This window comes from Hippopotamus amphibius, chromosome 8 (genome assembly GCF_030028045.1).
Source record: "Hippopotamus amphibius kiboko isolate mHipAmp2 chromosome 8, mHipAmp2.hap2, whole genome shotgun sequence".
Taxonomy (NCBI): Eukaryota; Metazoa; Chordata; class Mammalia; order Artiodactyla; family Hippopotamidae; genus Hippopotamus; species Hippopotamus amphibius.
In genome coordinates this window covers 65,150,602-65,174,650 of record NC_080193.1, presented here as the reverse complement: position 1 = coordinate 65,174,650, position 24,049 = coordinate 65,150,602, and the positions used below count along the sequence as shown (strand labels likewise).

The window sequence follows — 24,049 nt, the reverse complement described above, 5'->3', positions numbered from 1 at the left end:
TATAGAAAATTGACAGTAAACTTGCTCCCTCACTTCTTAAGAAAAAATAGCACAAATGCAAGTAGTTTCTCAAATATTCTATAAAAAAGTCAAAAGACAGAATAATTTACCAATGTCATGCTGTGTTCCTGCTAGTTTCTTCTTCTATAGTTTTTTTCCTTAAGTCCAGGGTGGCTTCAGCTTAAATTTGTGTAGTTTAGTGAACCGAATTTTTCTCCATTACACACTCAGCTTAAGTCTGAAGAAGATGTTTAAATTTTCATGAATGTTAATAAGTCTAACTGCATTTTACTATCTGAATTTTTTATCTGAATTCTTCGTAGAATGTATACAATTCCTTATTTAAACTCTTGATGTTACTGTGGCATATAACTTATTCAATATAGCTATAATTTTTTAGCAGTTATTGTTGATCTTGCAGTGTTAAAGATTAGCTGAGAAAAACATGGTTGGAAAAAAGCTTGATATCACCAGGCCTACAAGAGCTTAGAAGGGGATTAAAAGCAGCTTGCATTAAAAATACTTTTAGAGGCTTAGTGTATTTCCAAGCCACATTCTCTTACCTGTACTACCTTGTAGCCCTAAGTAGATCAAGGAAATAATTAAAGTTTTTGGAAGCTTGCATAAATTTTTTTAATGCTTAATTATGTATTATAGGATAAGCATCGCTGATTGTGATAGTTCAAATAGTTATAAATCTAACGTTGGTATGGTTATTTTAAACGTGTATCTTATGGATATTTTTGTTTGTTTTTAAGGATATTTTGGAACTCTTAGAAAAAAGAGTGAAGTCGCGATTTTCTCACCGGCAGATACACTTAATGAATTCATTTGGTTTTCCACAGTATCTTAAAATATTTAAAGAACAGTTATCTCTACCTGCAGTATTTCCAGACAAGATTTTTGCTGAGAAGTGGAATGAGAATATTCAGGTAATTTGGAAAAAAGACCGTAACATTAAAGTAACTTTTGTGTCTTGTTGTACCATTTGAAAGCAATTAAAACCTGAAAATTTTTTAAAATCTGTAAATTAGCATAAAGTTTCTAATGTTACTGTGGCACAAAACTGCATTAATACAAATTATACTCTTTTGTGTGTGTATTTTCTTTTAAAAAACAGTTGAAGTGTCATATCTCCTAAATTTTTTTCTCAAAAGAACTTTTATGAGATTTGTTTTATTTGATCTGATTTATATTTTAAATTACTCTGTTAATGAATTTCATCATTAAATATTTATTTTCTTTATTTTACAAGCTTAGCAGTATATTAACTTAATAAGGTTCATACCTAGCTATCCAGTGTGGATTTTTCCTTTCCAGTTTCATGAACAACTTAAGCTTTTTTCTCATTGGGTTTATTAAGAGGCATTTCAGACTTGGGCACTTTTGGTTATAATTATGTATATTGACAAATCCCATCTTTGAGTCCTTGGAGCCCTGAGGGTATTAAGTTGCAAATGTACATTCACTTGTTGTTTTAAATATTTACTAAACCCTAGTGGACCTTGTGGACTCTGCAAATTTACTTACTTAGGTTGAACAGCCTAACTTGTACAGGCTATTGTATCAACTAAGCGTTCTAGCATCAGTTTATCTTATACTGACAAGTTTTAGTTGGCAGGGAGAAGGGAGAGAGTGTATGTGTGTGAATGAGTTTAATAACGTGTTTGAAAAACAACATTTACTGAGTAAGTCTCACATGTCAAAAATATGGGCCTTGTGAAAGTGGAAAATAATATAGAGTCCTTGGTTATGAAAGAAATGGGGAAAACTGGTGTATAATATTAAATACTAATGAGTGAGGATGATTAGATCTGCTTAAACAGTATATTCATTGGCTCTATAAAGATTGTTTTATGTTATAGCAATAATGATAGATTATATTCTTTTTACTATAAAATCTTAAATATCAATACCAAGTTAAAAGTGAGAATTTGCATTTGTTTTGATATTTAATGATTCTTTTATCCTATCTTTGTTGAGGTATAATTGACAAAATTAGAAACTGTTTATATATTTAAGGTATACAACTTGATGTTTTGGTATACATTTGAAATACCACAATCAAGCTATTTACCATATCCATCACCTCATATAGATTTCTTTCTTTTTTCTCCCTTTTTTAAAAAATTTTGTATTACAGGATAAGCATTGCTGATTGTAAGTGATAGTTCAAATAGTTTTTAATTTTGTGGTAAAGCAGTTATATCTTCTAAGCAAATTTCAGATATATAGTACTGTATTGTATTGTTTACTCTAATCATGTTGCTGTACATCTGCAGAACTTAACTTGCATAACTGAAACTTGATTCTTAGTTTGATTTATTTAGAATAGCTTATGAGAGCACTGTTAATTTTGACAGTTTTTTAAAATTAAAAGTTCATTGAACAAAATTTAATTGGTGCTTAAAAATATACGGTAAAAGAATTTTCCCTTATGTCTATGCCCATTTTCCCTCCTTTCACTACAAAGTAATTATTTGGTTCATAGCATTTCAGACCTTATATATTGATACATGCTAACTTTGTTTTTACATAAAGGATTCAAACCTTAAATATTATTCTTTGGTTTACCTGTTTTACTTTGTTCTAATTGTTAATTTCATATTATTTTTCCTAATATAACTGTACAGATTTGTATGTCAAAATGATCGACTTTATCCTTAAATCATGATATTGTGTCATGATATAATTAGATGTGGGTCCTCCCTTCCACCTTCCTCCCCAAATTAATTTTGCCTGGGACTCAGATTACTAGCTTATGCAAGTTTTTCTTGATACTATGTCTAATTATAAGAGTCCAAGCTTTAAGAGCACTTTATAGTTGGTGCTCTCATATTGTCTTTTCCCTTACTTGGGTCTGGAGTGAGTCAGAGCTCTGAATCTTTGGCCTCTGAATCCACTTTTGAGTGCATCACAGACTGTCACCTTTTACAACTCCTGAACTGATTGTCTGGTTAACAACAGTGTGTTTTTCTGATTGATTTAGTGGTCAAATGCAGTCTTAGTATTTAAATGTCTGCGCTTTCCCCGGGTTTATTATTCTCATCCCTGCCCACTTTCTTTTCCTAAGATGACTACATAAGCCCAGATTGTACTGTACTGTCATCCATTTTCTGTCCTTCCCAACTATGTTGTATTCTGAGCATCTTAGAGTGGGTATATAAAGGAAGTAGATGGTGACAGTTACTGTGAAGCATAACTCTGGATGAGTCAGAAAATGGTAAGCATGTGATGTAGAATGGCTAACCCTTAGGTTTTTGGTCCTTCTTTGCTGATCACTGAATTTAGGGATAGGATGATAGGAGTGATTGTGAACACTCACTTGTCATCTTTTTGATAATCTTGCAGTTCTTTCTTTCACAAGATAGAATTAGTACCACTGGAGTTTGTGTCTCTTAGTTCTAATATTTTCTTGCTCTATCCTAATCATTATTTGTCATCTCCCTTTGGGGTATGCTAATAAATGAGCTTCACTTAAAAAAATATATGTCAGCACCATGGCCAGAGGCCCTGCCTGGGGGGGGGGGGAAGGGGGGGGTGTGCACTGAAGGAGCTATCCTTTCACTCAGTGCTGACTATTCAGCAAGTTTTTCTAATTACAAGGTTAAAAAGCATTAGTATAGATAACAGGTCACCTATGGCATCTCATCTAAGAAATATCTTCAGGATAGACTTGAACCGGGACATTCTTCCTAACTTGAATGTTTGTTTTAGCCCTATCCCAAATATATAAGTAAGCAGGTTGAACACCATCTCAGCATGGCAGTATAAGAAAAACCTTTGTATAAAAGAGCATTTAAAAGGACCACAGCTAATTCTCCTCAAAGGAAATTTAAGAACTTGTTTCTGCAGCTGCTGCTCTTGTGAAAAGTACATCAGTGAAAAGGAACTGTGTCAGTTTCCCTGGATAAGAGAGAAGACTAAAAACAGTAGCAAGGGAATGGGGATATAACTAGGATAATATATTTACTGAGAGCATAAAACTTCATCCCATTAGACTAGAACTTATTCCTGAATCTGGATATTCTTACAGTGGAAGAAGTAGAGACATATAGTTTTAGCTCTAGAAAACATAGAAATACTTAGTTTTCTGGGCTTTTTTTGGGAAAAAGAATCCTTATTCCTTGAAGATGATTTTTGAAAAATTATATCAATCTTACCCAAGCCTTTTTTTTTGGCTCTGCCAAGTCTGAATTTACTGTCCTTTCATCTGTCTAATCTTTTCTTCAGTGCCAAGTGAACCTCACCTCTCATTAATCCTAATTCACTGCAGTCACTGTTTTTTAGTCTTCTCTTTCTCTCTTGCAAGGCTTGTTGTTGCTATATATATCTTTTTATCATAAACAGGGTTGAATACCCTTTGGAAATATACTAGATGAACATAAAATAATAAAAGTATTACAAATAAAAAACTTTTGGAAATTAACTGTAGTCCTTCTTTCTGCAATTGTTGACTCTTACCAAGTCATTTATAAAGTTGATATATTAAATATATATTTAGATAGTGCTTTTTCAAAGGGCCCTGTTGATCTCTAAATTTCCAAAGCCATCAACTTCTCAAAATATATCTTAATTTAGTTATTCAAAGTATGTAGTTTACATTGTTGATCACCACTTCCCTCTTGAAGTATGTCCCTCTTGTTTTCTTCCCCTCTTATTTATTCCAGTCTTCAGTATCTTTCTCAATCTCTTACTTTGTTACTTATATGGGCAACTGCAATTGCCTCCAGTTAGGTTTGCCTGCCTTTGTCTTTCTATACAATCACTTTGCCAATAACTGAAACTCAGGATGACATGACTACTTATCTTCTATCCATATGCCCAGTCTTCCTACATTGCTCATGCTGTTCCCAATAACTGGAATGCTCTTTCTTCTTGGTAGCGTATTGACTCATACAGTTTAAGCATTCTTTGTAATACTTTACCTTGTTTTGACGTATAGTAAATAACCCTTATTCTCTGTTGCATTTAATGTTGCATTTTGATCATTCCACTAGTATGACTGTATAATTTTCCCTTTTAGACTAGAAGTTTTGTGGTAGCAAGGGTTATGTTTTATCTTTGTATCTTTGGAATTAACCTAAAGGGATAAAAAAATCAATAGAGTGGAAAATTTGATTTTGATTTTTGTTTTCCACCAATAAGACCAGCACGTATTTAATAATGAATAAATACTAGACAGAGTTAATGAGGTACACCAGCCAGTGAGGCACGAGGTTATATTTAGGTTTTAAACTGCATCGTTCCTTTACTCTGTTTTGATTTTTTTCCTCTAGAGTCTCTCAGAAGATAGAAGTGTGCAAGAAGTGCTGCAGAAGCATTTCAATGTCAGCAAAAACCTGCGGTCATTACACATGCTACTGGTTTGTATTAGTTTTACTTTTAATCACTCATTTTCTTTCACCAGGTAGTTACGTTCTGACAGGAATTGGTTAAACCTCTAGATAAATTTTGGGAGAATTAACATGTCTACTACGTTAGGTCTTCCAATCCCTGAATATGGTGCATCTCTTCTTTAGTTCTTCTCTGGTTTCTTTCATCATCATTTTATAATTCTCATCTCAGAGATCCTGTACATTGTTTACAGTGTATACCTAAGTGTTTACTTTCCTTAGGGACAATTATAAATGATATTTGGTTTTTAATTTTGGTTTTAGCATGCTTATTGTTAGTATATAGAAATATGACTGATTTTTGTGTTGATGTTGTATTCTGCAGTGTTGCTTTACTCATTTATTTTAGGAGTTTTTTAAGTAAGTTCCTTGAGATTTTCTATGTAGATAATCATGTCATCTGCAAATACAGAGTTTTATTTTTTTCCTTTCTAATTTGTATATCTTTTATTTCTTTTTCCTGTCTTTTTTGCAATGGCCAGAACTTCTTGCACTATGTTGAATAAGAATGGTGAGGGTGGATAATTCCTGATCTTAGGGGGAAAGTATTCAGTCTTTTGCCATTAAGTATGATGTAAGCTGTAGGTTTTTAATACATTTCTATTATTAAGTTAAGGTAATTCTCATCTATTCCTAACTTGCTGAGAGTTTATTATGATTGTGTTGGATTTTGTCAAATGCTTATTCTGTATCAACGAATATGATCTATGACTTTTCTTCGTTAGCCTGTTGATATGTTGAATTACCTTGCTTGTTTTGTGAACTTTGAACTAGCTTTACATGCCTGGATAAATTCTACCTGGTCATGGTCTTTCACCAAGTACTTATCTCTTAAATAGTATCAAGAAAGGGGTACCTAATTGTTCTGAAAAGTAAAGTTCTTCCTTCACTAAGAGTACTTGATACTAGCCTAGTACTTCTAGAAAATTATTCATTATTACGAAAGGTATGGCAAACACCTTTCAATGAGAAAAGAATTTTGGTTTCATGAGTTTCTTCTTGGTCACTTCCATTTATAATAATAATGGGTATCATTTGTTAAATAGCACATGAGTCACGTGACCTAGTTACTTTACCAGCATTATATCTAACCATTATATTAATCCTTTTTTTATCTTTGGGTGTATTTTAGCCTTACCTTTGAGGAAACCGATGCTCTTTGAGGTTAAATAACTTACCCCAGGTCACACAGCTAGTTGATGGCAAATCTAAGACTCAAATCCAAGGCTGTCTGGCTTCAAGCTTATCCAGCTTTACTATACAGTTCTGCCACTTTTTAACAGATTCTCCCCCATTTCTGGTTTTGTTTAGAAAACTTAAGAGCATTTTCCTCTCTATAATATAGGATTGGCCAAAAAGTTTGTTTGGGTTTTTCCATAAGATGTTATGGAAAAACCAGAATGAATTTTTTGGCCAACCCTATACTTTCCCTCTCATTAGCACATCCCCCTCTCATTTATCAAAGCCATACTGCCATTTTCAGCAACAGCTTTCTTTATCACAGAGCTATTACAGAGACTAAGAATTTTTAAAGTAGAAATTTTAGTTATTTATGTACCAAAATTAGACTTCATTTACTAACTTATGATATATGGAGGATACACACACACACACATACACATAAACACATACCTCTTATTATCCTGGGAAAATATCCCTGCCTCAAAATTGTCAACATGAAAAACCATTATTTTGCCAGTTTCCTGTTACATTTTTAATTCAAGGTGATGGCTCAATTTTTGTTTTGATTTTTCTTATTTAAGAAAAGTTTTGGAGTTGGTAGAAATTGTAAAGAAAAGAGGCTTGACTGAGTTTAAATATACTTTGCATAATTTTTCAACAAAAAAATCAGAAGTTATAGAAAAAACACCCTCATTGCACAGCCTAAAGTAAATTTCAGCTGGATAAACCTATATTTATGTACAAAAACAAAACTTTTTTTTTTTTAGTTAGAAGAAAAATATAAGAGAATATGTTTGTATTCTTGAGGTAGGGAAAGATTTTTATTTTTCCCTTTTTTTTAATTTTCTTTTTTTTTAATTTTTATTTTTTTAAGAACTTTTATTGAGGTACAATTGACATATAATAAACTGCATATATTTAAAGTTTACAATTTGATATCTTTTTTCTTATTAGCAATGTATGTATGGCAATCCCAGTCTCCCAGTTCATCCCCCACCCCAGCCCCTCGCCACCCCCCCCCAACCCCCCACTTTCGAGGTAGGGAAAGATTTCTTAGAGAAGTTACACAAATCACAAGCCACACAGAAAAGATGGTTAAAGTTAATTACATTGAATTTTTAAATGTCTAGACACTGGGAAGATACCATAGAAGAAGTGAAGCCTGATTAGGAGAGGAAAAATGCAATGTATGTAATCATCAACACTCTCCATAATATATAAAGAGCTTCTGTAGTAATCAGTAAAGGAATGAACTAAGAATATGAGTGCAAGCAATCCACCTATGTAGAATCCCACATGACTTATAATTTGCAAAGATATTTAACCTCTCCAGTAATTAGGAAAATGGTACAATTTAAACTTTACAATTAAACCTTATTTTTTTTTCTTTTCTGCCAGTCTGGTGGGTGTCAAAAGTTTATGTCTGATGGTATGGTGTCTATGACTATTTATTGCTGCTAGTAATGTAAATATGTATAGGTACTTTGGAGAGAAATAGGGCAAATTAGGTGTCTAGAGAGACTCAAATACACAAGAAGGCATGTACAGGATTGTTTATTGCAGCCTTGTTTATAATCCCCCCCAAAATGATAGCTATCCATCAAAAGGGAAAGAATAATTAACTTGTAAGTATATTACAAAGGAATAAAACCAGAATTGACATCTTGACATGGATGCATTATGACAGATGTTTAGTGAAGAAAAAGTTGCATAAGTACAATATGGTATTTATATAAGACTTGAAAATTACTCTGTATTTTCTAGGAATACAAAGATATGTAGTAGAAGGATGAAGACGTGCATGATTTCTTTTTGCACAGAGAAGAGTAGAGAGTCCAACCAGGGCAAGAGACAGGGGCTCCAACTCTGTAAACTTATATTTTGTAAGCTGAGGAAGTGGTCATGGATAGCCATTATATGATTCTCTTGCCTTTTTATATGTCAAAAATATTTTATAAGAAAAGGAAAATGAAAAGGTAAGAGAAAGGGAAGGAGCTACTGGGTACCTGGGTCCCTCCCAGTAGGAGAATGAAGGACAAGGATTACCAAACTCTTTTGTTCAATTAAGGACTCTGGCCCTGGTTAAAAAAGGGAGACAGTTCAAGGCAATTGAAATAAAAGCAAAAATAAACAAATGTGACCTAATCAAACTTACAAGCTTTTGTACAGCAAAGGAAACCCACAAACGAAGCGAAAAGACAACCTATGGACTGGGAGAAAATTCTTGCAAATGATGTGACAGACAAGGGCTTAATTTCCAAAATATACAAACATATCTTACAACTTAATAACAACAACAACAACAACAACAAAACAACCCAATCAAAAATCGGGCAGAACACCTAGATAGATACTTCTCCAAAGAAGACATATAGATGATAACAGGCATGTGAATAGATGTTTCACATCACTAATTATTAAGGAAACACAAATCAAAACTACAGTGAGGTATCACCTCACACCAGTCAGAATGGCCATCATTAAAAAGTCTACAGATAACAAATGCCAGAGAGGGTGTGGAATGTAAATTCCTGCAGCTACTATGTTGGTGGGAATGTAAATTCCTGCAGCTATTATGGAAAACAGTTTGGAGGTTCTTCAAAAAACTAAAAACAGATTTTCCATATGATACAATAATCCCACTCTTGGGCATATATTCGGACAAAACTATAATTCAAAGATACATGCAGTCGTATGTTCATAGCATTATTCACCATAGCCAAGACATGGAAACAACCTAAATGTCCATCAGTAGATGAATGGATAAAGAATATGTGGTGCATATACACAAAGGAATACTACTTAGCCATAAAAAAGAATGAAATAATGCCATCGGCAGCAACATAGATAGATGGACCTAGAGATTATCATACTAAGTGAAGTACATCAGAAAGAAAGATACCATATGCTATCAGTTATATGTGGAATCTAAAATATGACACAAATGAAACTTGATCTATGAAATAGAAACAGACTCATGACATAGAGAATAGATTTGTGGCTGCCAAGGGCGAGAGTGGGGTGGTGGAGGGATGGTTTGGGATGCAGATGCAAACTATTATATGTAAATGGGTAAACAATAAGGTCCTACTGTAAAGCACAGAGAACTATATTCAATATCTTGTGATAGACCATAGTGGAAAAGAATGTGGAAAAGAGGGTATATAGATGTATAACTGAATCACTTTGCTCTACAGTAGAAATTAACATAGCATGTAAATCAACTATAAATAAAAAAAAATTTTTTTAAGGGAGTTCTAGTGTAAATGTCCCAAATATTACATGGCATATACTTTCACTAAGAAATTACTCATTGTTTACCTAGAATTCAAATTTAATCGGAGGTCATGCATTTTAATCTGCTAACCCTGTTTATATGACTAAATTTAAATGCTGAGTCAATTATATTTCAATGAAAAATAATTTTTTTAAAAATTAAGTAAAATTTAGATGTTATGAAAGTTACAAGTAAAGAAATCTTCAAATGCAGAAGTTTTGCTAGTTGTTGGACAGAGAACTTGCTACATGAAAGCAACTTGCTCCTTGTTTTCAAGGAGAGTTGCTTCTTGGTGTAATTTTGTTGTTTTTTTTTCTTTTTAATACAATTGAACATAAAGTAGCTGACTTCTATCTATCACTTAAGGCTAACCTTGATTGGTTGATTGGGTGGTAAGAAAGTTTTTATAAGTCACAGTTCTGTCTTTTTGGTTTGGTTTAGTTTGTGGCTTTAAATAGTATTCTTACTTATTTTTGGTCTTTTCTCCTCACCCTACTCCTTTTAAAATGTTTTTCTTTTGAGGAGTTGTAAACAAACAAGATATGCAAATGGAAAGGGGCAGAGAGAGCAGCAAGAACTTTTTAATACTTTACATTTATACAGTTACATGGCATATGAATTGAAATACTATATTTTAATAGAGCTAAATATAAGAATATCTTTCCTGAGCATTACTGTCTACTCTTTTATAACTCTCTAAGAAGTTTAGTTCAGTGATATCTCCAAAATGCCCAAGTAAATATGCAGTTGTTTTTCTGATCTGCATTTCCATAGATGCTTGCTTTAAATCGTGTAACACCAGCACACCCATTTATGACTGCAGCAGATCTGATGGAGGCAAACCAGCTGTGTAGCATGGACTCCAAAGCAAACATTGTACATGGTGAGAAACCTGCGTGATTAGTAGTTTTTTAAATAAGTTCAAGTTTATATAACAGTAGGCTTTTCAAAATTATAATTAACATTGGTTATAGTGTTTTATGTACAGAATGCTTTTATATCCATATATCCTTTAACTCAGCCCTTTAAAAAGTATTATTACTCCCATTTAAACTAAAAGAAGCTTGAGGCACTGCCTCTCTTGCTGCATTGGAAATTCAGCTAAGACTGTATTGCAGGTGTTCTCATTGCAGCAAGTGCTAATGAAGAGCACTGGCATTTAGCCATTTGGAGTTCACTATCCCTTTTGAGAATCTAATGAACCTTCTCCTCTCCAGGAAAAAAAAAAATTAGATATAATTTCCAGGGGATTAGAGATTCTTCTGAATAATCGATGGCCCTATGTGATTTGAAGTTACATAATAATTGGAGCTGTGGTTTATGTTTACTGTGGGCCATGTGGTAAGTGCTTGATAGTATTGTCTCTCATCCTTATAACATCTGTGGAAGTTTAGAAGGACCCTTACTTTACATATATGAAAACTAAGCTCAGGGAGGTTGTGTAACTTGCTTAAGATTATTCAGATAAGTGACTGAAACACATTTGAACCTAGCAGGGTGTCTTGACCTCTCCCCAACCCTCAAAACCATAATCTTTTACTTTATCCTTCTATTTGTAGGACACTTATTTCAGTTTTATGTATCAGTAAATAAACTAATAACTCATAGTTTGTTATCCTTTTATTATAGGTCTTTCAGTCTTAGAAATCTGTCTTATCATAGCAATGAAACATTTAAATGACATCTATGAAGAGGAGCCCTTTAATTTTCAAATGGTTTATAATGGTGAGATTAGACATTGGTAAGTTTCTACCTGACTCTACCCCACTGCTTATTTGAAGGTACTAACATTGTCATTGCTTTCTGTCCAGAGTTTCAGAAGTTTGTTCAAAGGAAGGCCCATTCTGTTTATAATTTTGAGAAACCTGTTGTCATGAAGGTAAGATTTTAATTTTTCTGCAGATATGCTTATTTTTACATCTAATTTGATTGTATATATCGTAGTTGCAATTTCACTAATTTTGAAACATTAGGTATTATCATAGGAATTTTATTCAAAACAGACCAAGTCAATCTAAAAATGAAATGTTTGAATAATTTTGAAGAATGCAGTGTTTTACAGTTTGTGGGAGTATACTGCCCTCTACTGTCTCTTCTAGCACTTGCATCCTGAACTACTCATTACAGTCTATGTAAGACAAAGATAACCCTATCCCTTTATACCTCTGAGGTTGGCTTTATAATCTCAGCAGTAAAAAGAGAGAGAATGAGTCATTAAGAAAATAAAAAACAATCTCATTGGCTGGTGAGGGTATACAGAGAAAGTTTCGTTAGGGTTGGGTAAGGCATGAGCTTAGAATTTGAGGAACTTTATTCTATCATACCATTGTCCACCAGAAATATGAGCCACATAATTTAATTTTATATTTTCTAGTAGCAACAAAAAAGTAAAAAAAAAAAAAGTGAAATTAACTTGGACAATAAATTTTATTTACTGTACCAAATTATTCTGATATACAGTCAATGTAGAAAATTATTAATGAAGTTTTTTATTTTCTTTTGTGTTAAGGCTTTGAAATTCTGTGTGTTTACACTTAAAGTACATCTTAATTTACTGAATATTCAGTGGAAATAATTGCTTTTTAGATTCCTTATATTTTTTAGATTCTTTAAATTATTTAGCTGCAGTAGATTTACATTCTGAAATTGTTTCAAACATACTTAAAATTTTCTAACTAAATATTAATTTTTAAATTAATAAAAATTACATAAAATTAAAAAGTCCCACATTTCAGATCCTCAAGAGCCCTGTGTACTTAGTGGTTATTGGACAGCATAGCTGTAGAGAACTTTATGGGAAGAATCACCTTTTTTGATTTTTTTTTTTTAGGCAGTGGCCCCATAAGTTCTTTAGCATCCTTTGTAAGGGATTAGTAGTCAGAACTTTATTCTTACAGCAGCCAAAAAATGTGAGATCAGGGCATTACCATTTCTTCAAAACAAAAGGAAAAGTATTTAGTTTACTGGAGGTTGGTTTTTTCCTCCCTTCATAATGTCCATATTTGTCTGATAGTCATAGTTTGTGGTAGTTGTATGTGAGTGGAAGGGGTAAGCTGAGCACTTAAATTTCTATGAGTAATTTGAAGTTGCTCATTTCTACATTTTAAATAAGAAAGTATTTTGCTACCTAGAAATATCTTAAATCTCAATTTTATTCAACCAATACCTGCAGCCTCTAGTATTTTCTCATTTTCAGAAATTAATGGTGTCTGTTTCTCTTTTCATCAGAAGAATTTTTATACTACATAAAGAATACATTCCAATAGTACTTTTCACAGTGAGGCTTAAGAATAGAAAGCTCATAATCTATTTCAGTGTATCATTACTTAATGGTTAGTAGGTCATGATATAATGGGGTTTTTTTTCATACCCTAATAAAATACCTAAGACAACAATCATGGTTAGAAAAGACATAATAAATGGTGTTAGAGGTAAGAGGAAGCATACAGTAAAGAGCCCTATTAAGGTGGGGAAGATGAAAGAAAGGGACTTTTGGACAGGTTGTAGTAGTCTCTGTCAGACTTAGGGAAGCAGGACCCTCTCTTCTCCTCCATACTCATACCACTCTGCTGAATCATTTGTGTATAGGATTAGCTGAACAGGTATACTAGGGGTCTTTCCTGCTTCCGTCTCTTTTTACATCTATATTAAACTTTTACACAGCAAAGTCTTACAAAGGTAGAAACAATATATAAAGGCAAATTTGAGTAACCTAGGCAATTAGTCAAAAAGTACTGGTCTTATCAAATCTTAGGTTTTTATAGAGAACTGCAAACTGTTAACTTAAGTACTAGGAAGAGATATGACATAGAATGAGGTTAGGAACAAAAGCCATATTGTACAAACTGAATTAAGTTTGCCCTGTTTCTATTCAGTGATGCAGGGACAGATAACTGTATATCAACACTGCCTCATGTGATGTGTGAAGTTTTTATGAGGTTGATGAGAGTTGTTTTTGAAACTTACTGCTATCTCTTAAGTTTTGTTTCCTGGTACTCTGTTCCACAACTGACCAACTATTTCTTTCATCCTTCAGGCTTTTGAACATTTACAACAATTAGAATTAATAAGGCCCATGGAAAGAACATCAGTAAATGCACAGAGGGAGTACCAGCTGATGAAACTACTTTTGGATAATACGCAAATTATGAATGCTTTGCAGAAATACCCTAACTGTCCTACAGATGTTAGGCAGTGGGCAACATCCTCCCTGAGCTGGTTATGAATATAACCATGCTTCAGTTATGGAGTTTCAGGCATACTTCTCTAAAGAACTAAAAGCTGTTGTCCTTTAACAAGATATGTTAATACATTTTCTTATATTTATAAAGATGTATTTTTGTATTTATGGAGACTGTTACACATGTAGTATCATGGCTGTGCCTTGCCTTTGAATCATGAGCAGTTACATGATTTATAATTCTAGTGATTTAGGTTATGTTGTAAGTAGCTGTTCAAAAAAATAAATATGACTATTTTAGGGATTGAACCATATGCTTATTTAACACTTGTGAAGTATTTATGTGGTACATTTGAGTTCATTTCAACCCAGCAGCCAGATGTTTTTACAAACCTTAAACAAAGCAGTAAAGAAACAATGGTACGAGTTGAGGTGTAATGAATAATCTTTTGGTCCATTGGGAGGTGCTGCAGTTTTTCTGTATTCATGGAAATTTGGGATTCTGTCCCAGAACCAGGGCTTCTAGTTCAGGAGACTGATCAGTTTGGCTAGAAGATGGTTTACATGGAAGAAAACAGCCAAAAGTTTGAACATTTTGTTCCAGACTTCTTAAAATATGGTATTCATACCACCTACAGAAGAATCTTTTGTAGGATGTTTTAAATTGTAGATTCTTGGACCTGTTCTAGGCACTAGCATTTGTCTACCAGGCACTAGAAATTCTTATAAAACCATCCCCACAAATAATGGAAAGTGTATGACAGTGTTAACTAAATCTATTTGTATCAAAAAATAGACCCCCTAGGAAGAATGTGGAAATGTCAAAGCATCACCTTATAAATTCAGGAATCCATGAACTAATACTAGTATATGTTTGAAGTGAAATTTAATAAGCATTCGTTAAGTGTTAGTGACTTCATTTATTCAAGAATATTTAACTCTATTATTTTCATGGAAGGTTTACAAAAGACAGAGTCCCTATCCTTGTGCAGTTTGTAATCCTTTTAACTGTCAAAGACCCTATGATATTTAGTTACTGTTGTTTACAGGTGAGAAAACTAACAGTAATGGCCCATCCAGAGGCTTGACAGACTCTGGAATTCAACTTATCTCATTGACACCGAAGCTCAGTAATGTGTTGCTTATCATGTATTTTTAAAAGTATACTCTAAGAAACTATTTACTTGGTTTTTAAGAAGTATTACGTTTAGAATGGAATATGAGATTTCTGTGCATAAAAATAGCTCTTCAGTAGTTGTAACCTATTCTTTGCATACAAAGCATTCTAAGTTTTCAGATCACTGTCATTTACTTTTCAGCAGTGTCTCATGAAAGCTAAGGCTTGCATCATGGTTCTAGGCAATAGTCTAAAGTTTTGGGAGGGATATTTTGCAAAAATACTTACCACGGTAGCATCACTATTACTAAAAGCAAGGATTTTGCACTTGAACTAAAATTGTCCCTTTAAAAATTTTTCTGAACTGTTTTAGGGAAGTACCCTCTGCTTTAAAGGCACTGACCATAAAAAAGCACCTAAAGAACTGGCTTGAAGACTGCAAATTTTTATCAGCTTGAGATGCCACTAAAAGGTCGAGAGCCCTCATCTGCCTCCCTGGCTACATAAGCGCTACAGAAAAATCCATCAACATCAGTGAAAGAGCTATATATAATAAAACAAACTAGAAAAAATAGGTTAGCAAAAGTCATATAAATGAAGCATGTGCCCACATTTCAAAGGCATTTTTTCAGAGGAGGAATGTTCATGTTCCCATTTCCATATTCCCTAATACAGAGAAGGTAAAATATACTTTAAAAATTTTAAACTAACTTCATCTCTTACACTATCATCAATAAAATAAAAATCAAATCTGACAAAGCCCTAGTAAAAAGTTTCGAGAATAATGTTAACAAATATGGCTTAAAGATACTTGCATTTCCTAGAGGAGGAATGTAGCCTATTAACAGCACAGTCAAAAGATTGAAAAACAGGTGAGAAGCAAAGTTAGCACCACCAGTGCAGTTTTCACTCATGTGATCCCTGCAAGTGCCCTACAAAAAACCAGAACTTATTAAGAAAAAAACAAGTCTTTCCAGTTTTGAGGGCACGCAATGTGAATGGCTCTGGGGAATTAAGAAATGTTGGTCCAAACTTACCACATCATAATGCTATATATGTGTTGATTATACACCATTAACTGTCTGAAGAATCTGTTTTGCAGAACAATGCTGTGGAAACAGTTTCGGTCTTTCTGTAGAGATTCCTTGCAGATTCCACCACGATTTGCATTTTCATTTGGTTTTAGAAGACAACGCAGGTTCTTTCAAACCACCATAACCCAAGTGTTGCCCCTTCCTTCACCTTTACCCTAAAAAAATTGAGAATCCATTGGTGTGAAGTGTGACACTCAATGTGACTAGGTGGGGCTCTTCCACCCTCATTTTCTTTGAAAGTTGGGATAAGAGAATTTGCAACACTAAAAATGTAAACAAAAGCTAGCTTCCTTGCTGATCACTATTACTGATTACCCTAAGTGAAAATACCAGAATTCTTCTGTTCAACTGGTGAACTTAGTTGGGAAATGTAATTTATATATTTGATGTCTATTACCTAAGCCATGTTTTTTAAAAATCTCTGTATGAACGACAAGGTAACTAATGCCATTTAGCCTCTCTTAAAATTGGCAGGACCAACATACGTACTTTAGTAGGAAATGCCACAATTGACAAGCTTTTCACCTATCCCCATTCTTGCAAATCTCAAAGTGTAAACTATAAATTATAAAGCTACTGTTCCCCACTTTAAGAACATATAACTGAAGAAAAACTTCATATGCAAATCATACCATATTTATTTTTTATTTAACTTGGGAATGGAATGGGGATAGCATACATTTTATTTGTACAATATTTAACAATCACTTACTCAAGGTGGGGTTTTAAGGGACTTTTTTTTTTCTTTTTTAACTTTTTGTTAAATACTTGCAGAAAAAATAGCAAGTACAATTTGACAGTAGTACAACAACCTGTGCCCAAAACACTGACAAGAAATACAGAGTAAAGCTAAAATAATTGTTTACCAATATTTTGAGAGGTAACAAATAGGATATGGGTTGAGACTGCATAAAAAATGTACTGCTGGTTGAATATCTGAGGTAAATGATGTTCAATCAAGATGCTACTTGTATCATTTTGCCCATAAATCAGTAAATAATTTTATGCACATTATACCAAATGTTCCTAAAAAGTAATATTTTAAAAAGATAAAAAAGAGAAACTGGAAAGTATCTGTGGTAAAGCATTTTTTTTTTAACAGTAATCAGTTTATTCCACTATCACCTGGCCAGGATTTTTTCTCCTACCCACCTGCATTTTACTTAAATGTAGCTGTTACCTAGGAGTGAGAAAAGGGGGAAGAAGAGATTCTTTTTAGTTTCATGATATGTGATTCATTTTTAAGTTCTAAACTTTTTTTTTCTTCCTGATTGTATTTTTGAAACATCACCATGAAGGATAGTGCAAGTTCACGGGACCAACAATTGTGAGGCACAGTCTCTGTTCTGGATTCACAAGGTACCTGTAATAGACATTCAAACAAGAATCACACATCACATGCTAAAAACTTCCTAGCGTCTAAAATACATACAAGAGCTGTGCAGGGCATAGATTTCGAATAAAGCCAAACACTGGTTAATCCATCAGTCCTATGGCAGTTGATCATAAAGCATTCCTTACACGGAGATCTGGGCAAGGTAAAGAGATAAGTTAGAGCAGCAGTTCTGATGGGTGTCATAAAGGCAAAATACAAGACGAATCATAAGGAGCACCATACACATGAGGAAAAAATTACTGGGGTCTCAGTTTACCCCAAAACAAAGAAATCATCATTTTTCTTTCTTTGATCTTTCTTTTTTTCAGTATCCCTAAGCTCAAACTTTTTATTAACTTGCCCACTCTACGCTGACTGTAAACCAAACATGAAAATTGCCCTGCAAAAGAAAGTTTTAACAAAACTAGGTATCAGGACAGGTAGTCACTGGAACATTCTTATTTTACTGCTTATAAAAAGTATTTTTCTATCAATGTAGTTCTCAAAAGGATACAGGTTTTAAAATTGGTTAGCTAGAGTTAAGTACAATACCCAGGATTTCTAAAAACTTTTTCTAACATGAAGAGAAAACTTTATGTTGTGAATAACTGGTCTTAGAAAATGTATCTCTAAGTGTTCACATAAGCCAAACATTCATCATAATAGTCCTTGTTTGTTTTGATTTGATTTTTTTAACTTTTAAAAACAGGATTAAATGTTCAGAACAGGTAGAAATTAGTCTTAAGGATAATTAACAATTTTCATGTATGAACATTCTCATTATTTTCTCTTCTAAATCAGTTTCCAAGTGGAAGCAAAACCAAACCAAGAAACTGAGAAGCTAAGTACTTTTTGAAATTAAGGTGAACTCAACAATGAAATGGGAATTCTTAGAAATACAACAAAGCCTTGGGTACATTATGTGACCAAGAGCACAAAGTTCTGTATGGTGTGTGGCACACAGACAGCAATGCTGTTGCTCTTCTTTCCCTCCCTGCTTAGAGTCTGTTGACCTATGTATTATTTATAAATAATATAATTTATTATTCCCAGAGATTAAGTGCATGTTTTATGTAAAATGTAGTGTACTGTGTGGTTAAAAAGCCATTTCAAGATAACACATTCACAGTGAGCTCCTGATAGTGACGTGTAAAAAATTCTTTTGTAAAATTAATGTATGGATTTTAAAATGACCTGACAAAAGTACATAGCATAATACTGGCTATTTGTTGGTCATCAGTAATCTAGAAATTTAGGAAATTAATGTTTTACTTTGGCCTGTACATTTAAGAAGGAATCCAATTATATTCTAATGTAATATTGTTTTGAAAAGCACTTTGGCACCTACCTACCATCAATTCCATTTGCTTATCAAGGATAAGGCATGAACTATCCTAAATTAATATCAGAGTTAGTTGTAAAAGCAATTTGCAGGAGGAGGCTAAGCTATGTTACCTATATCAACATTGGTTACCTCTAAATGCCATTGCATATTTTAAGTTATAAGTTTAACTTGTTATCCCTGATTTGTTTTAAAGCAGTAACATCTGAAATCTGTGCTTAAAATTTTAAATCTCTATCGTAGGATAATTCTTGACATATCACAGACATCAAATATTACTCTGACGAGATGGCACCAAGCAGAAATATAGTGATAAAGTTACAAGTCTCAAAGCAGAGAGTGAGGAATTCTGGGTAATGACACTTCCTGAGGTGATCCTAAAACAGTGATAAAGAATGTCCCACACACTGTTTGGTGAAAAGAAATACACTACAATTTTACATATATAAATAGGAAAAAAAACCTATTTCAAAAGAATAAAAATGAAGAGCTTTCCAGTGTTACAGCTCACTTTAAAAAATTTAAATCATGCTTTAAATTTTCAAATAGTCCCCAAGCACAGCACACCTAAAAAAAATACGTAGGTAAGTATGCAGTATTTTGGGAACTGGATATAAGGTGAAGCTTTAAAACATGGGAGAAAGTGGGGAAAGACACCATTTTTTCATTTCAAAACACTTTTTTTCCCTTAAATCACAAGCTAGCACAAGAAAAGCTAAAACACTGCTTTACGAATGGCCACTTACTGTTGGCACTAAGCATAGCTTACCTTTTTTCTTAAATAACACAGTGAATTTGTAATACCTTGTTACAAAACATGGGTCAATTTATTATTCAAATTTTGTTAGTGTTTTCAATTTTATAATTTAGCAACCGTGGAACTGAGGTATACCTTGTTGAGGGAGGTTAAAGTAATGCTTGGAAGCCTCTTTACTGTACCCCACTTAGATGACTTTGTTTATGTACACAGAACAGCAGCACACTAAACATTCACAAGCTGTGTCATATTGGCATTACAATAGTCATTTATAGAAACACAACAGCAAATGCAATAAAAACAAGTTACCCTTTTTAAAATCTGAAATGAAAAGTTTTCGATTTAAAAAAAAATAGCAGTAGTTCATTTAAGGAATTAGTGTCTTCGGACAGACATTAAGAAATCTGATGTCAGTTTTCAAACACTTGATTAGCCAGGTCCAAAAAGATCCTTGATTTGGAGAGGGCCACATTCTTCATGTACACTTTTTCAACAGTTTCTTTATAGAGTTTTCAACTTTTCTCTTAGTCTCATGTCCTTCATGTCTCTGCTACAGGCAATGCCATAAGTCTCCCAGAGCCACCTTTTGAAACGAGGGTCTTCTGAGATGTCCAGAAGACATCCTACTCATTTCACACAGAAAATAAACTGTAAGCAGTTTCGTTAGCAGCTCCAGTTCAGAGTCCTGTTTCTCAGTGTGTACACACGGTGCAACCATCATAGACTAGATTCTTTGGGAGGAAAGTCAACATTTGTCACCATCGTGACTACTGTTACAATGTCCTCTGTGGTAATGATATTTGTTAGTCTCTGCATCTGAGTAATTCTTTCACCTACACATCCAGCTGATAACCTGGCTTCAGCATCGTGATCCCAACATTCTTCTATCGTTTCACAGAGCATTGCCATTCCCTAAAAAGGAACACATTCAAACACCACATCAATTTTTGTTTTCTATTAGGAAATAGAATAAAACCCTCACAAAGAAATTGTTATTTTTGTGGGTTAAAGAAAGTTTCAAGATTAGCCAAGTTTGATATTTGTCAGCATTTACATTTGAGTATCTATTATATGTTTTTTTTTTTAAGCATTGGGACTATCACAGCAGGTGGTTTGTTTTTTTAATTCCAAAAATCCCTGACCATTGTTCATAAACCAGGTAACTTAAATGCTAACTTCTGAACTGGATTCAAAACCAAGGCTTTAAGAAGTTTACCAATTTTTATTGTTTTCTTAGTTAATATCAGCATTTCTACCTTGCAATTAAGTAGGAAAAAAAAAATTAGAAAGCCATACTTAAGGATTTTCTACCTGGCTTTATGCACGTTTCTAGCCCAAGATAACCAAGGCAGTATTGTTCTAGCCTTTGCCTACCTAGGCTCTTAAGGACTTGAAAATCATCCAATCCCAAATCAAAATGCAGAAAACTGTCATGAAGAGAGAAAACTGGGTGCTTCACTTTTTTAAATGACATCATATGGGAAGGTGGTGATCAGCAAGGTTACCCAACTACTCACAGGCTCAGAGCCAGGCACTCTTGTCCCTGGGAAGCTTTCCAAACAGGGGACATACTCATCTGCACAAGACCACAGAGCTCAGCTCCACAAGACTATGATCTCTTGAGTATACAGACATAGCCTTCATTCTGTTGTTTCTAAAACTCTAGTACAGAATATCCTGTATGAAGATCACTGCCTCAGAAAATCCTCCCAGAAAAAAAAATGTGCAGAGATATAAATCATTCCTCTGAAAAGTCTTTTTTTATTAGAAATTCAAGTGAAAAGTTAACTGTAACTTACAGCATGTTTCTGCCAATAATCTCTTAAAACAGGCCTCTTTTTTTTATGCACAACAACTTCCTGCATGTCTTCAAGAGAGGGATGCTGGCCAATTTCCTCCTCAAATGGCAACATGTACTCATCTACAGGTCCTGAAATGTAAAAAAAAAGGGGGGGGGATCATTTTAATTCAAATCTTTCTTCCAAACTGGAACAAGCTTTCTAAAACATACTCTGTATCACCTCTTCCCAGTGACAGTGATACCGTGATACAGTATGCTATAATGAGAGAAACGCTCAACAGTACTTACGCCACAGTGTGACACAAACTTTAATCTAGAGGAAATCAAAAAGTCTGTAATTTGGCACGTAACTCTGCTAAGGACTGTGTAAGGAGCTTTCTTACCTACTGTCTACGGAACGTCTATCTCTGTTCCTATATAGGACATAGGAAACCATGGATATTTGCATATTAAGGACATAATAGCTCTCTGAGGTACCCACTCTTGCAATTCAGATCAGACTGTTAACAGTAGTGCTTTCATCTCTGAAGATTTTGGGTTCCGTCTGTTGTAACCATCTTTATTCTGACACGTCCAGCCCTCTACACACTCCACATAAGGAATTATGTACCCCAGAGTCACACCTCTTATCTGCCCTCAAAAGAGCTGCCAAATATTTAGTTTTTAAAAATCACAAATTTACTCTACAAACAGGGTTCCCAATAAGTCAGAATGTGCCTTCACAGACAGACAAGATATATTCTGCAACATGATTCCTTTTTTTCTTAGGCCTACTCAAATATGGAAATTCAGTTTGGAGTTCGTAGTAAGTAATAATTGATAAGCGCTTGTGCTGACCAGGAACTTTATATTATTTACTTCCATTTTATCTTCACAGAGTGAGGGCGGCATTACTCTATTTTACAGATAAGAAATAAGCTCAAAAAAAAGTTCCATAATTTGCACAAGGGCATACAGCTGTTAAGTAACAGAGTTGGAATTTGAATCTACCTCTGAATGACTCTAAAGTCTGTGCTTTCAATCACTAAACTGTCTCCCCTTGACAGAAATTGGTCACTAATGAGCAATTTCAGTGACCAGATGTGTCTGTATATAGACATAAACCTTGTACAAGTTCTCAAAACACACCAAATACTCCTGCCTAGAATATAAGTTATAAACAGTGGATCAAGAAGGCCATCTAACTCAACCCTGCTTAAATGTAAGAATCCTTGATGGCTGGACAGGCAGTCTCTGCTTGAGCACTTCCAGTCACCTAGAGTACTGACATTCTAAGGTGTCTATTTAACCCCTGCTACTCAGAGCGTGGTCTACAAGTCAGCAGTGCTGGCACTGACGGGTAGCTTGTAAGAAATGTAAATATCAGGCCCCACCCCAGACCTATTGAGTCAAAATGGGAATTTTAACAAGATTCCCGAGAGATTGCACATTAAAGTTTGAGAATCATTGAACTGAACCATCAACAATTAGCCATCAAAAAAACTGAAAAACACTTACTTCAGCAGTGTTCACACTGTCCCCTCTGCTTCAATTTCTGACTTGAATCAGAAATGCCTGACTCTCTGCAATTGAGTATTTCATAGCACATGCAAGGCATTTAAGAAATGTAAGCATCTATCCTTTTCTTTTTCCATAAAAACTTCCCTGATAACCTCTCTTCCCCACAAACAAAGGAACTCCTCACTCCTCTAAACTCCCATAACACTCCCTTACATTTCTCAGGTATTAACGTTCATCCAAAACATTTACCTACATAGACAATTCATAATTACCTTACTCTACAGTTAATTGTCCAGGATACAGTTTATCACCTTAACTAAACTGTACATTACTTGTGTATCCCCCATAACACTATATACAATTGGTTTGCTTTGGAGAGTTCATGTTAATGAAATTCTTAAGAAACATATTTTACTGTAACATCTGCCATCCAACCTACTTGTGCCTCCATAAATGCATTTTGTCTTCCACTTTGAGCCAAAACACACTGAACAGCTTACTCTTCTTCCCAGACTTCTAAGCTAAAATTATATCCAAGTTGTTTCAACCTTTCTTAGGTTCTGGATCCACTCCCACACCAATTCTGGAAAAATGAATGGCTGTCCGTTCCTGAGCACTCTCCATCAAATTCCCTTTAAAAGCAGAGTATCCCAAATTAAGTTTCACATACCAGAGGTAGTCTGTCCTGCACTGAGAAACTATTAGAGTACCCAGAAAATACTCTTTTTATATACAGAAGTTAAGATGGTTATACCTTTTATAAATTAAAATTTTAAAAAAACAGATCAAACTAATTTACAATGGTTTGGGAGTTTAACAGTCAGGAAGTTTGTCTTATATCCTCACGTCCAAAAAAATGTAACATAATTGGAGAGAGTAGAGACCTTCTGAGGAGCACTAAAGACAGAGAACCTAGCATGCTATCATTCTGTCACACCAGGAATATAATATGCAGGTTTATAATCAATCAACCAATGCAAATATTTTTAAGACTTGAAAAGGACTCCAAGAACAAAAACAATGACTAG

At 34.0% G+C, this 24,049-nt stretch overlaps 2 protein-coding genes across 13 annotated transcripts in view; one reads left to right on the top strand and one right to left on the bottom strand.

The window, feature by feature from the left end:
- Window positions 1-14,463, top strand: part of ORC4 (origin recognition complex subunit 4) — an 87,317-nt gene extending 72,854 nt beyond the window's left edge. For 8 of the 10 annotated variants that reach the window (XM_057743962.1, XM_057743958.1, XM_057743959.1 and 5 more), the window contains 6 exons: window positions 759-932; window positions 5,280-5,366; window positions 10,630-10,738; window positions 11,485-11,580; window positions 11,667-11,734; window positions 13,892-14,463. In XM_057743962.1, coding sequence (XP_057599945.1) covers window positions 759-932; window positions 5,280-5,366; window positions 10,630-10,738; window positions 11,485-11,580; window positions 11,667-11,734; window positions 13,892-14,080 — 723 coding nt within the window. In that variant the 3' untranslated portion in view covers window positions 14,081-14,463. The remainder of the gene's footprint in view (window positions 1-758; window positions 933-5,279; window positions 5,367-10,629; window positions 10,739-11,484; window positions 11,581-11,666; window positions 11,735-13,891) is intronic. The other 2 variants (XM_057743963.1, XM_057743964.1) reach the window with 2 other exon arrangements.
- A 3,657-nt stretch (window positions 14,464-18,120) lies between these two features.
- The window catches only part of ACVR2A (activin A receptor type 2A), an 86,895-nt gene continuing 80,966 nt past the window's right edge, over window positions 18,121-24,049 (bottom strand). For all 3 annotated transcript variants that reach the window (XM_057743954.1, XM_057743952.1, XM_057743953.1), the window contains 2 exons: window positions 21,520-21,650; window positions 18,121-20,632 (listed from right to left, as the gene is read on the bottom strand). In XM_057743954.1, coding sequence (XP_057599937.1) covers window positions 20,438-20,632; window positions 21,520-21,650 — 326 coding nt within the window. In that variant the 3' untranslated portion in view covers window positions 18,121-20,437. The remainder of the gene's footprint in view (window positions 20,633-21,519; window positions 21,651-24,049) is intronic.